Here is a 13595-nt window from a genome sequence, read left to right as displayed (position 1 = left end):
ACACTAATTCATCTTCCTTCGCCCAAGATTGGCGATAACCCTGATAACTTGCAACCTGGAACGAATCCTCATGATGGAATACCCCAGCTTGGAATACCTCCACATACATAACTCAAGCTTACAACCATACTTGGAACTAGGGACCTTGTCCTTGCGTCACCCTCGAACCCTTCGGTTCGACACAACGGAGTGCAACCCACTCACACCTCCCTATCGCGATCTATAGGTCCTTGACCTCCAACTGTAATATCCTTATACAGTCCTCAGCACCGGCCCAGACTACTCCCGATTCTGTTAACCTGTTGTCTCACCTTCCTCTGTCCCAATCTCCAATCTGGAACCACTATCCTCCTCCTCTTCCAAGGAGACTGAAAATATGCCTGCGCATCATCCAACATTGCCACAACCTCAACGGGCATCGTTGAGGTTGTGGTACAATCCCAATGCTTACTACCAATGACTGAAGCACTTTCGATCATCCATTTACTCTGCTGCCTTCCTTTCAGAGGACCCACACTCCTTCCGGAGCTACATACTTTTCCTTTCCAGGAAGTCTTCTTAACAACCCTTACCGCACCTACAAGTGCCACTGAGCTAAACTCCACTCTACACTATCCATGTAGAGCAACTGCTATTCTCGAACTCCCATATACTCCGAATCTGATCCCATAACTAACAAGGCCCACGCACGGCCTCCAGCCAACTCCATCATCATGATCAATACTTGGGGCCAGACCATATCGATTACTATTGCATGGCGACACATTCACTCATTCTCCCCATACGGATCTACTAACACATATAGAGTCTTCAGCACGACTGGACCGCCTTTCCAAGCCTTCAGCCTACCTGGACCACTCTCAGAACCTTCAGCATGTCTGGACCGCCCTCCTGGGCCTTCAGCCTGTCTGGACCGTTCCCCGGAGCCTTCGGTCTGACTGGTACGCCTTCCGGCCTTCAGTCTATCCGGACCGCTCAAAACTGTCGTACGTCACCCTGAACCATCCTTTCCGGGAATCTCTCCCATACAGTCTGTTCTAGCCCTCTTGGGGGTTCCGAACTCCAGTTCCGTCCCCGGAATCCTTTCCATGGCCTAAAACCAGGCCTCACATCGACCAACTACCTTTCCTGAAACCATGGTTTGTTCCCTGCCCCGCTTGTCTATCACTTGCTCCCATCATGCCACACTCTCGGCTTACAACATTGATAAATCTAAGCAGCTAACCAACCCTGGATACTTGCTGTTTTCACCGGAGAATTTTCCAATTCTCCCCCACTTAGTGTACCAACTACTAACTTCCGCTGACAAACCGGCATAACTCGATCGACCTTACTTGATAAAGTTCCTCCTCTTTTCCCGGAACTAAATCCCTTCGGAGTGAGCAATCTCCGCAGAACACTCTCCTGACATCGCACATCCCGAACTCCAAGAAAGTTCGAACCCCAACTGAACACTTCTTGTATCGCAGTTGCTCTTCCTAGCAACGAGATCGTATATCCAATCTTCCGATCACCTATCCTCTTGGATGCTAACCGACTACAACCCATAACTACTAAGATCCTCAATCATACCATGATTCTTGCGAAAAAGGCGAACAGATTTACAATACCACATAATCAACAAGATAACAAGATATCAAAATGGAAACATACCCGCAGCTGCATCCGGCTCTGCCCTGACCCCCTCTGCTGTAAGCTGGAAAGCGCGTCCCTGAGCCCTCGGAGGCTCCGCTCCACCCTGACCTCCACCCGTAATCCTCAAAGTGGCCGGTGCTGGCCTGCACCTGTCTTGCGACAAGCTGGGGACAGTTGACCCTCAAGTGTCCAACCTGATGACAATGATAACAGATCCTCATGTCCTGAGCCGGGACTGACTGATGGCAAACCCTCGCATAATGCCCCTCTTTCACACACTTGCGACACGCACCACCGGACCTACAAACTCCGACATGACCCTTCCCACACTTCTCACAAGTGCGGCTGCTCTGACTTCCAACCCTAGAATCAACGGTTTTGGACCGTTTCGGCGCCGGCTGCGACTGCACCGGGGCCTGCCTCAGCTCTCGTAACTGCAACTCCATCTCTAACTCTCGCTCTCGGCTCTAGAAATCATATCATTCAGGGCCTCACACCCTGACTCAATCATCCACAGCTGAACTGCAGTAGCTGAAACAACCTTTGCCCTAAACCAGGCTACAACCACTCCCAAGACATAGTATATAATTCCGAAAGTGCAATAGATCGCACAATCAGTCCTTATCATCCGATACAAGAGATCCAAGGTGAAATGGACCTCCAAAATACTTATGCCACATCGACCCACCTGCGCTTACCAGCGCTAAACCACTGTCACCAATCCGGGCGACCAACTAACCCCGAGTTAGAATACAACTTGATCCTGGGGTCACGAGCCTGCTTAATCCTTTGAGCTCGTAAACTGAAGGGGCACAATCCTTGCCCTAGAAAACGACATTCCAATCCTATCAATAAACCATTTTTAATTCCAGTTGCATAACTCCAGCTGAACACAATCATTACTCCTTTCCGGAGTCCCCACGACTCACATTCTGGCCTCGAGCAAAACCCCCGAAGCCTCAATCTAGAATCGCATGTGCTAGACTCTCCCGCTTAACCCGCAGACCGTAACAAGTACAGAACACCTCATTGATCCCAAGTAACTGCAGTTCTCTGCTCCTCAGAATACGTCCCAATAACAAGTCCCCGGCAATCCTTCGTTGTGGACCTTAGCAGGTTCAGAGCGTACCTGACCTTCTGGTCAGTAGAACATGAACATGTGAAGCAACATCCCTTCACGTCATATGGTACCTCATGGTTATAACCGGGTCCTGAACCCTATCAAAAGTCGGGGCTTCGCATCATTGAAGTCCCGATACTAGAAAGCCTAACTGGATCCTCCCCCTGCCGTTGTTACAGTTGCTATAGCTGTCACGACAATCGTCTCGGCACTAGTTGTATAGTGCTCGTCGAAGTACTCGACCATAACGGTCTTGATAGACCCAAACATCTCTGGCAACTGTCCCCGAACAATCTCAATCACCTCCTCCCGGATGATCTCACTGACACGATCCTCTAACAATGCTGGCCTATCCTAGCTGCCAACTCCCGATCCTAACCTGGATCCGGTCTCAAGACGTCTCGTAACCGCCATTCTGGTAAGACACTAGAAAGATCTCTGATAATCCATAATATAACAGGGGACCAACTCCCTACCCAACCTTAGGGGTTGTGACTTCCTTGCTACGCGTATGGGTCCTATGCTTTCAGTAGTACGGGCCCATACTACCTTCCACACCTACCCATATTTGTCTCAAGTATCATCACAACGCCCTAACAATATACATAAACATAGCAAGCGCTCAATCCTCACTCCTATAGGAATGCTGAATATCTAATAACTGGCCTCCCGACCTCACACAATCCACCCATCCATGAAACTTCCACCAACCCTGCAACACTAGTGTATGCTAGCCATACATAACGCTGGACCCCATAGACTTTTGAATATTCGATCCTACCCTAAGCCCTAATCAATAAGAATAGAACATAAGGCCAAATCAAACCTTCTCAGGCTATAAGATCTTAATTATATACAGCCGTGATGCATACACAAGTAACTACAGTAATGATGTCAATCTCATATAAGGAAAACCCTAGGCTAGCAGGCATCATGTAATCAGACAATTCTATCATGCAATTTCTGAAGATCCTTAGCCTAGTACTAGCATGCTGTTCTAACATATCACATAATCAAATAACTGTATGGTATTTTGGGGTCTACTTACTGGCTCCGGCTGATCGTACACCCTGCATCCTCCTTTACTTATTTTGAAAACCAATTTAGAAATCATTTTGAAAACCTTTCCTTGATTTGAGACTGGATTCACACGAATGTTCCTCCAATTCACTCAAACCAAGGCTCTGATACCAACTTGTAACACCCATAAAAATTGAGCCAATTTAAAGCATTTTAATTCATCCAAAAACCATTAAGTTCATACATCTCGTTTTCAAAATAGTTTAAACATCAGAGTATCCCCCAGAACCATATTACATAAATCATAAAACATGAGGAGCGGTACGATCACGCCTTCGTCTTGCCACGGTCTCCTGAAGTACCTGAAACAAAACACTGAAACTGTAAGCCTGAAAGCTTAGTGAGTTACCCCCAAAATACCAACCACATATAACCATACTCATATCATATCACAATACAGAAAAACCATGCGCATTGGGTCTACTGTGTGACTGGTCCGCCCGCACCGGGTCTTCAGTCCACTTGGTCCACCCTCCGAGTCTAGCCATGTACATCGAGTCTACAGTGTGATTGGTCCGCCCGCACCGGGCCTTCAATCCACCTGGTCCACTCTCTGAGTCTACAGTATGACTGGTCCGTCCACATCGGGCCTTCAGTCGGCCTGGTCCACTCTCCGAGCCTTGGCACGTCTGGTCCGCCCTCTTGGGGCCTTCAGCCTATCCGGACCGCTCGCTGGGCCTTCGGAATATCCGGTCCGCCCTGGGTATGTTGGCCTACAGCACAAAGCAGGAACCGCCTCAACCCAACCCCCGTCAAACAACCATGTGCACATAAAACAATTAATCTCATAACAAATCCTTAACCAGACAAACAGTCTAACATATCACATAGCATATCAACATCCTAACCAGGATTCCGACCTAACCGGTCACTAGTATAACATTACCCTATATACCGGGTACCGACCTTAACCAGGTCACTAACATAACACCATCCTAAATACCAAGATGCAGATCTAGCAAAGCAATAACATAAAAAACAATACCCGGATTTCCCATCCGATAAAGAGCCGACCTTGGTGCCGTAGACCCTGTCGATATAGTGAGGATAACTCACCTGTAATTGCCGACTGAAGAGATACGACCAAGCTGCTCCGACCACCGATACAAACTTCACCACATCACACTACCAAAGAACCAATTCCATAAATACCAAAACTTACCAAAATACCCTTGGAAGTCAAACTGGTCAACTCTTGGTCAAAGTCAAGTCCTCAGTCAAAGTCAACCTTCCTGGTTGACTCTACTCGCCGAGTCAACCCGTCGACTCGTCGAGTCCTCATACTCAGAAAACTCCCATAACACAACTCAACTCGCTGAGTCGCTCCAAGACTCGTCGAGTTGAACGATCTCGGAATCCCATCCTGCCCAACTCACTGAGTCGCCAACCGACTCACTAATCCAAAGCTTTAACCACAAGAGATTGGGTTCTGCGACTAGACTCGCCGAGTCCAAGAACAGACTCGTCGAGTCCAAGGCAATCTTCAACAGACTCGCCGAGTTGTTCTTCCAACTCGCCGAGTCCATGCACATGTTCATACAACTCGTCGAGTACACCCATGTGACTCGCCGAGTCTCTTCAGTTCTCAATCCATACAGAGGCTTTTTGAGCCATGCAGGGGCTCCAATCCATAATCCACTCTTCTACAGCCTAACCCTCACATAAAGTTGCAAACTTTACGTGAAACCAAGGAAATATAAGCCCAAAACACTCTAGGGCTAGGGTTTATGACAAAGGGGCTTCACCAATAACTCTTAGACAGGAGCTTTATGGCATTAAGGACCATCACAAGCTTAGATCTGGAGTAGCAACCTCAGATCTAAACTCCAAACCCGAAATAGATCTCAAACAAGCTAAGGAACTCCAAATCAACCACCAAGGATGAACCCAAAAAGGAAATAGCTTAAGATAATGGCTCCTTACCTCTGAGATGTGCCCAAACTGATGTAGATCTCGGATCTACACAAGCCCCTTGATGCTAGACTCTAATTTCTCAAGCTCCTTCCACCAAATTCCTCTTCCAAGCTCCAATCTCCTCAACAATGAAGTCTCACACGAAAATAGGGTTTTCTGGAACTCTTTGGGGGATTAGGAGGCTAGGAGGAGGACATAATGTCCTTTAAATAGGGTGCAACCCTTGGGATTAGGGTTTATTCATTCCAGCACCAACTCGTCGAGTCCAAGCGGACCTACTCGTCGAGTAATGTCCTTTAAATAGGGTGCAACCCTTGGCCACTTAATCCGCGATAGAACCCCGCTCCGACTCGGCGAGTAAGCGGACCTACTCGTCGAGTCCCTTTCCTAAATTTACACTTTGCACCCTTCAACTTCTTGCTTCCGAACTTGGGATGTTACAGGAATGTATTTAATTCCAATAAATGTTTTCCAATCGTCAAACAATAACTTACATTCGTTGAAATGGAATGTATTTAATTCCAATAAAAGTTTTCCATATTTTAAATCTTGAATTTCCGATTATGAAGATTTTAATATGGTCAATTTTAAAAGCATATTACTAACAAACCATTTCAATCAAGGCATTAATATCAACCATTAATATAAATCCATTTATATTAGTAAACCATTAATATAAAATCTATTTTTATTAGGAAATCATTAATACCAAAAAATCATATTCAAATAATCACATACATATACGATTCATCCTTCAATCCGCGGCTCACACTTATTTTCAATCATTTCTTTTCTTCAAACTTTCTCCTACAACATCATTCTTATTGCTTATAATTTCCATCATCATTCTCTGCTTCAAACATTCGCTCTTGTGCACTAGAAGGTCAGTACCTTCTTTCACTTTTTATATTTTTTTCGATTATTTTTTTGTTCCTATATGAAATATATGTATTCATATATTTCGATTTTCTTTGTCACAAAGTACATGAAATCAGTTAACTACTTTTCTGAAACATTTCAAATAATGTAACGCCCGTAAATTCGGGCTAGTCAATTTAGAGATAATAAGCGCCAAAAATGACTTTTTGGTAGAAGATTATTTAGAAGGATTAATCTTAACCAAGTTATATTATATGTTACAAGGGTTCCGTACATATAAATAACGCCGAAATCCGAATTATAACGAAGAAGTTATGGCTCGTCGAAGTTTTACGGCGAAACCAGCACGACACCGCGTAACGTAAAAAGTGAATTTTTGATAAACTAATTTTTAGCCTTAGATATCTAAATGAAAGTTGTAACATACGTTAAACCAAGAGTGTGCATAAAAAGAACGTCAAAATCTGACTTCGTATGATGAAGTTATGATTTTTCTAAGATTTGGCATAGCAGTGCACAACCTGAAATTCGAATTTGAGATCGATCAATTTTTGGCCAATGCAACCTAAATGAGAATTGAAGATCTCATTCATAGTAGCGCAACGGTAAAAAGACAAACGAAAACGGACGTCAGATGAAGAAGTTATGAATTTTTAACGGACTTTTCCTGTCCCGGCCTGTTAAAAATATAACTTTAAAAATAAAGTCAAATTAGCCGACAGAGTCTAAATGAAAGTTGTACAGTACGTCTCCACCTACGTGTGGATATAAAGAGCGTCAAAAACGGAGTTCGTATGAACGAGTTACAAATTATAATAGCATATTTACGTATTAAAATAAAGTATAAATCATATATACGTACACATATATATACATATGTATATATTATTAGAAAGGTATCGACGATGCGGTCATTATAAGACTAGTGTTGAATACTTTCGACATTAGTTTAGTATAAATATCGTTAAATCTATTTAAAATAGTATTATAAAGGGGTGTTTAGTTGTTTATATAACTATAAGGTCGTCAAGTAATTATGGAGAGTAGTTTTTGAAAATTCAATTACTATAAATAAGAGCCTCTAGCTCTCATATTTCTTACACCATTCTGTTGATTCAAGAGTCTTTCTCTTCTTATCCCCCGAGCATTTCGGTCCCTCGTGATTCGACTTCTCTTTCGATAGTTTTAGTATAGTAAGGTGAGCGCTGAAGCGCTGCACGAATCTTTCTTAGAAAGATTCAGCGACGAAGTTCTGCCCCTGCAGAGCTCGGCTCCTAGCTAAAACCCCATTGTAAGTAAGTTATGGATACCCTATTTTAAATATAGTTTATATTTAAAATTAGTATTGTTATTATGAACTTATAATAAATATTTGAGTTATTATTATGACTTATATAAGTGTCGTTATAATATATTTTTAACTACTCGCGGTACGGAGAATCTGGTTTAAAGGGCCGCATAGGGTTGTTGGATTTCAGAAGTGCTATATGATTTGATATCGTATTTATCATGTTTTTCTGTGAACAAATTCCGCAACATTTTTATTAAAAGAGGTACTCTGATTTTTATAAAGCATAAACAAAATCGGACTTTTCTGGCCGTGAAAATAGGGATGTCACAAATAAACAGGAAAAGATATTACGTACCTTTAACAAAACAGAAATTAACTATCTTGGGAACTAACATTAATTACGAAAATGTTACTTTTATATATTAGAGATGATTATGATTTTTTTTTAATTTTTATGTCATAAGAATCCGGTTAATTTTGGCATGATTTTAAAATATAATTGAAATTATTATGTTTTTGTATATCATACCAACCTATTTTTTTTTATCTTTATATAGTAACAATAAAATTTATAAATTTAGACAACAAATATACATATTTCGAATTTTGTAATATTATTATACCTTACAAAATACAACCCCTTCAAAATAATTTTCGCCAGTAAATTCATCCACAATTTCACCAAATTTAAATTTGTATTTTCTTTATATAAAATTTTTTAGTGATCCTGATTTTTTTCCTCCAAAAGTATATCAAACATTTACGTCTTAGATAATGCTGCCCCATTATAATTATTACTTTCCAAAAATATATCCGTTTAATGAGGAATTTGATTTAATGAAGGAAGTAAATGTTAATTAAAACGAGATATATATTCCATAATTATTACATGATTTTATTAAAAAAAATTAATATCAAGGTGTAAACATTAAGCATTTTTAAAGTGAAATTTCAGAATACATACAAATGATGATGTTGTACAATGAAATATAAAATTGAATAGACTGAAAAAAAACTATTAAGACAGTCAATCTTGAAAATAACATAGTTATGAAAAATTATAAAGTAAGATAAAAATTATAAGATATTAGGAGATTTGTAAAAAGTACAATTAGTAAAAGCGTTATGATTATTAGAAAAAAATAAGACCGTTAAAATTAGTAAAAATACAAAATATATAAACTAAATTATCACAATAGTAATTAAATGTCATTATTTGATATTTTATATAATTGAAAGATATATCAAATTACATTGATGATATACTAAAATTATTTAAAGTTGCGCCAAAACTAATGCAAAGTTCTTGCAAACACCAAATAAATAATAACAAACATAAAAGTTAGCACTTATATTCATAATCAATTTAAAATAAACCAATCATGATTTAGAAAAGAATCTCTATTGATGATATACTAAAATTAAATTCATATAACATTTAACATTCTATAAATTATATTATATGACTTTATTTGAATAAATGAAATAGTTGCCAATATTTAATACAGTGAAAAAAACGATATATTGGTTGTAAATATATGTTTAAATTAGGTAACCTTATTATGGAAGAAACGTCTAATTAAAATGCTTATAATTATATAACAATATCATAACTATATGGGACGAGGAAAGTCGTTCAACTAATAAAACAAAAAATGTTGTCTACAAAGAGTTCCTTCAATGATTATAGATATTTATCGTTTTCAATGTATTTTCTACATATTTTAATAATACCAATAACCATATTTTTTTTATAATCATTATGCGATATCTGTAGACAATTATATGTTTGCAATATCCGTAGACAATTATATGTTTTTTTATGCGTTTAACGCGGACTATAATTTAGTTGTATGATGATAACTAATATAAAGTTATTTAGTTAAAAAAAAATTCATAAATCAATTTTACGTTATTTATAATTTCATAAATCAATTTTACGTTATTTATAATTTCATTCGTTTACCGTCCCAAATGGGCTAATCATCGTCAAGTCATTGTTTGGGCTTTCCTGCGGTGCGAAACGCGTCGGCTTAAAATATGTGGCAGAATGCTATTGGATGAGACAAGTGGAAGCGCTCTCTCATTGGTTACATTTTCTCAATACCACGTCGCAAATATATTGACGCCTTGTGTATGTATAAACTCCGCCCCTGCCGCGGTCCGAGATTTCGACCTCAAGGAGTGTTTGATCGCAGTATGATAACCTGTGTGCATTACTGCTGTTGCTTGTGATTCTAGAGTCTCTTGTTTTCGGCGAATTTAGGACTATACGTACGTCAGCATCTCCTAATTTCTGATACACCAGACCTTTGAGATTCTGATTGCGTAGGGTTGTATCTGCCCCAATCTCCTTAATGGCGCATTGCAGATCCAACTTCTTCTTCTTAATCTATTTATCAATCTTATTGATTGCTAGTGCCGCGTATGTGCCATTTCTTTTCCTACATCTTTATGTTCCATTATATATTTAGGGTTAATCCTTTTTTAATTGATCGTTACAGAAAAAGTTATTATGATATACTGCAAGTTCCCAAGGGTGCTTCCGACGACCAGATTAAACGGTCCTATAGGAAGCTGGCTTTGAAATATCATCCCGACAAGAATCAAGGAAATGAAGACGCTAACAAGAAATTTGCCGAGATTAACAATGGTAAATGCCTCGTTTATGCATTGGATTTGTAAGTTGTGCTTTGATTTTTTTGTATTTTGGTTGATGTAAGCTTAACGTCTGTTTGGATTATTTCAGCTTACGAGGTGTTATCAAACAGTGAGAAGAGGAGTATCTACGATCGATACGGCGAAGAAGGTCTCAAACAACATGCTGCTGGTGGCGGTGGGGGCGGAGGAATGGATATTCAGGACATATTCAAATCGTAACATTTTTCACCCTGCCCTCAGTATATATTTTCATTTTCTGATTTTTATGTTGCTACTTGGTTGTGTAGATATGCGTTATTTGAATTTCCTGTAAACTATATCATAATGTATGCATTAAGTAAACATGCTAGCTTTTTATAGGTCACTGAAAAATATCTTAGGTTAAATGCAACTTGCACAGACTTCACTTGGTGTTGGGAAGAGTGGAAGACAGTTTTATGGTGGTTGCCTGGTTGATGAGTTAGTATTAACGTTCTATCTTGTAGAGTAAGCATTTTGTTTGGTGAACTAGCAGTACTAAAGATGTATTTTTATGATAGAGTAAGCATTTTGTGTAAACGGCTACAATGTTAGGAAATTAGATGAATAATTTTTTTTTTGGTGGATACACTGTTTTGGTAAAGTTTGATAACAGCTTCTTGTTAATATAATACAACATGGAGTTTACAATGAAGCAAGAACGCTGGTTTGCTGAATAAACACTTAACACTTGTTTAAAGGTTCAACAAGCTTTCTCAGTAAGTATTAAACACTGTAAATAAGAGTCGAACTGTTTTGGGCACTTTATCATGGAGAGTTTGCTACTTCCTTGTTACTTGTTTAGACACTTTCCTTATCAAGGATATTACTTCAGATCCTCAGTTTAGAAGCAATGGAGTGCAGAGTTTGAGGATTCACAACATCCTTACAGATTGACTAAATAGTCTAGTTATTACTTAGAAGAATTTCTCTCACCCTAGTTTCTAGGCTGGAAATCACACTTTTTGATTGCATGTAGTGACTGCTTGAGAGTTGTTTTGCAGGTTTTTTGGAGGTGGAGGAGACCGAGAAGAGGAGGAACGAGTGGCAAAGGGCGATGATGTAATTATTGACTTGGATGCAACATTGGAGGATTTGTACATGGGAGGGTCACTAAAGGTAGGAAAACATGTGGTGATATTTTTTGCATATTTGTCAAATGGGTACTTCTCTCTCTCTCTCTCATTTTATTTTTTCATTTTTAAAAAAAAGTTCTTTTTGCCATGTCTGTGTGAATTTAAATCAGGTTTGGAGGGAGAAGAATATTCTAAAGCCGGCTCCTGGTAAAAGACAGTGCAACTGTCGTAACGAGGTTTATCACAGGCAAATAGGTCCAGGAATGTTCCAACAAATGACAGAGCAGGTATAGTTGTCAAGATCATTATTATTATTATTATTATTATTATTATTATTATTATTATTATTATTATTTTATCTCTCATGGGTTTCATAATTTTTCTCCCCTTTCCCATTTCCTATGATTACTTATTACATATATGCTCTGCTTTTTCTGATAATGTTGTTCAGGTGTGCGAGCAGTGTCCTAATGTAAAATATGAAAGGGAAGGGAACTTTATCACTGTGGATATTGAGAAAGGAATGCAAGATGGCCAAGTAAGCTTTGTGATTTATGTAAAAAATATGCAGCTACTGGTTAATGGAATTAACTGTTTAAAAATTGCTGATTTTCTTATCACAGGAAGTGGTCTTTTATGAAGAAGGTGAACCAATTATAGACGGTGAACCTGGAGATCTGAGGGTTAGTAGGAATCATCATCATAATCATATTATTATAATTATTATTATTATCTAGCTGATGGTTGTGAATCTGAAAATTTGGGCAGTTCCGTATTCGTACAGCAACACATGAGAGGTTTAGAAGGGAAGGCAATAACCTTCACACAACTGCCACAATAACTTTGGTAATTTTTCTCTTAATAGTTTTTTCTTTTGTGAGATGATCTCTTCATATACTTATGTTGTAATTTTTAGGCACAAGCACTTGTTGGATTTGAAAAGACTGTTACGCACCTTGATGAGCATCTAGTGGATATTGGCACAAAGGTATATATATATATATATATATATATATATATATATATATATATATATATATATATATATATAATGGATAATAATCCATCATAATCATAGCCAATATCTTATTTATTTGGTTTATTTTTTGTTGTATAATTTAGGGAATTACAAAACCTAAGGAGGTGAGGAAATTGAAAGGTGAAGGAATGCCACTGCATTATAGCAATAAGAAGGGTGATTTGTATGTTACTTTTGAGGTTCTTTTCCCTACATCACTAACAGATGAACAGAAGACAAAGATCAAAGCTATTCTTGGTTAGGCATTTCATTTTATACATGTACGAGAACATCATATCCAATCGTAAAATGAGTGACAAGGATTCTATAGATGATTTACTTAGATTTTTGTCATTAGCTTCTTGTTATCTTTTTATGTGTCCTACATATTTCAGGATGCAGGACCTCCTTGTAGGTTACAACTTCTTTATTAAATTCACATTCTGTAAAATTGCAATATACTTTTGCTACTCTTTAGAATATATTCAATTCACTTACTTTCTGATTTCTCTCGGACATAAGATCCTAGAAATAAAAAAAAAAAAAAACGTAACAGCCTTAGTGTGTGTTTGACATGGAGTGTTATAGATCTTTTAGCTTTTGACAAAAAGTTTGGTTTAAACAAAAAACTTCGTTCATATAGCGTTTAAGAAAAAACTATTGAACTTTTTGATTCAATTTACAAAATTGCCGATAAAAACATATTTATATATTTATCTATTTAAAACAATTGTCCTATGTAATTTTATACATTTCAAAAGTTTTTAGCTACTTAAAGTTTTATAAAAACGTATTTATACGTAAAAAATACATATAAATATAATAAATACATAGGAAAAACGTATTTATATATTTTTATATCTTAAAAATATTTTTAATGTTTTTTTTTCCATTTAAACGTAT

At 38.2% G+C, this 13595-nt stretch overlaps 1 protein-coding gene across 1 annotated transcript; it reads left to right on the top strand.

Annotated features, from left to right (window-relative positions):
• The first annotated feature begins 10036 nt into the window (after nucleotides 1–10036).
• ATERDJ3B (DNAJ heat shock family protein) lies at nucleotides 10037–13199 on the top strand. Its single transcript, XM_079050708.1, has 10 exons — nucleotides 10037–10344; nucleotides 10424–10572; nucleotides 10669–10795; nucleotides 11603–11717; nucleotides 11845–11961; nucleotides 12126–12212; nucleotides 12298–12357; nucleotides 12443–12520; nucleotides 12591–12662; nucleotides 12797–13199. The coding sequence occupies exons 1-10, from the start codon at nucleotides 10277–10279 to the stop codon at nucleotides 12953–12955; spliced, it is 1032 nt and encodes a 343-aa protein (XP_078906834.1). The 5' UTR covers nucleotides 10037–10276; the 3' UTR covers nucleotides 12956–13199.
• The last annotated feature ends 396 nt before the right edge of the window (nucleotides 13200–13595 follow it).

Source organism: Lactuca virosa, chromosome 5 (genome assembly GCF_052849685.1).
Source record: "Lactuca virosa cultivar CGN04683 chromosome 5, Lactuca_virosa_CGN04683_v6, whole genome shotgun sequence".
Lineage (NCBI taxonomy): Eukaryota > Viridiplantae > Streptophyta > Magnoliopsida > Asterales > Asteraceae > Lactuca > Lactuca virosa.
This window is presented reverse-complemented; position numbering and strand designations above follow the sequence as displayed.

Bases quoted from the DNA above. Each gene is read 5' to 3' on its own strand.
- ATERDJ3B (XM_079050708.1), top strand. From the start codon at position 10,277: ATGGCGCATTGCAGATCCAACTTCTTCTTCTTAATCTATTTATCAATC. The intron at 11,718-11,844 runs GTAGGAAAACAT...AATTTAAATCAG, and splicing joins ACATGGGAGGGTCACTAAAG to GTTTGGAGGGAGAAGAATAT. The intron at 12,358-12,442 runs GTTAGTAGGAAT...AAATTTGGGCAG, and splicing joins GTGAACCTGGAGATCTGAGG to TTCCGTATTCGTACAGCAAC.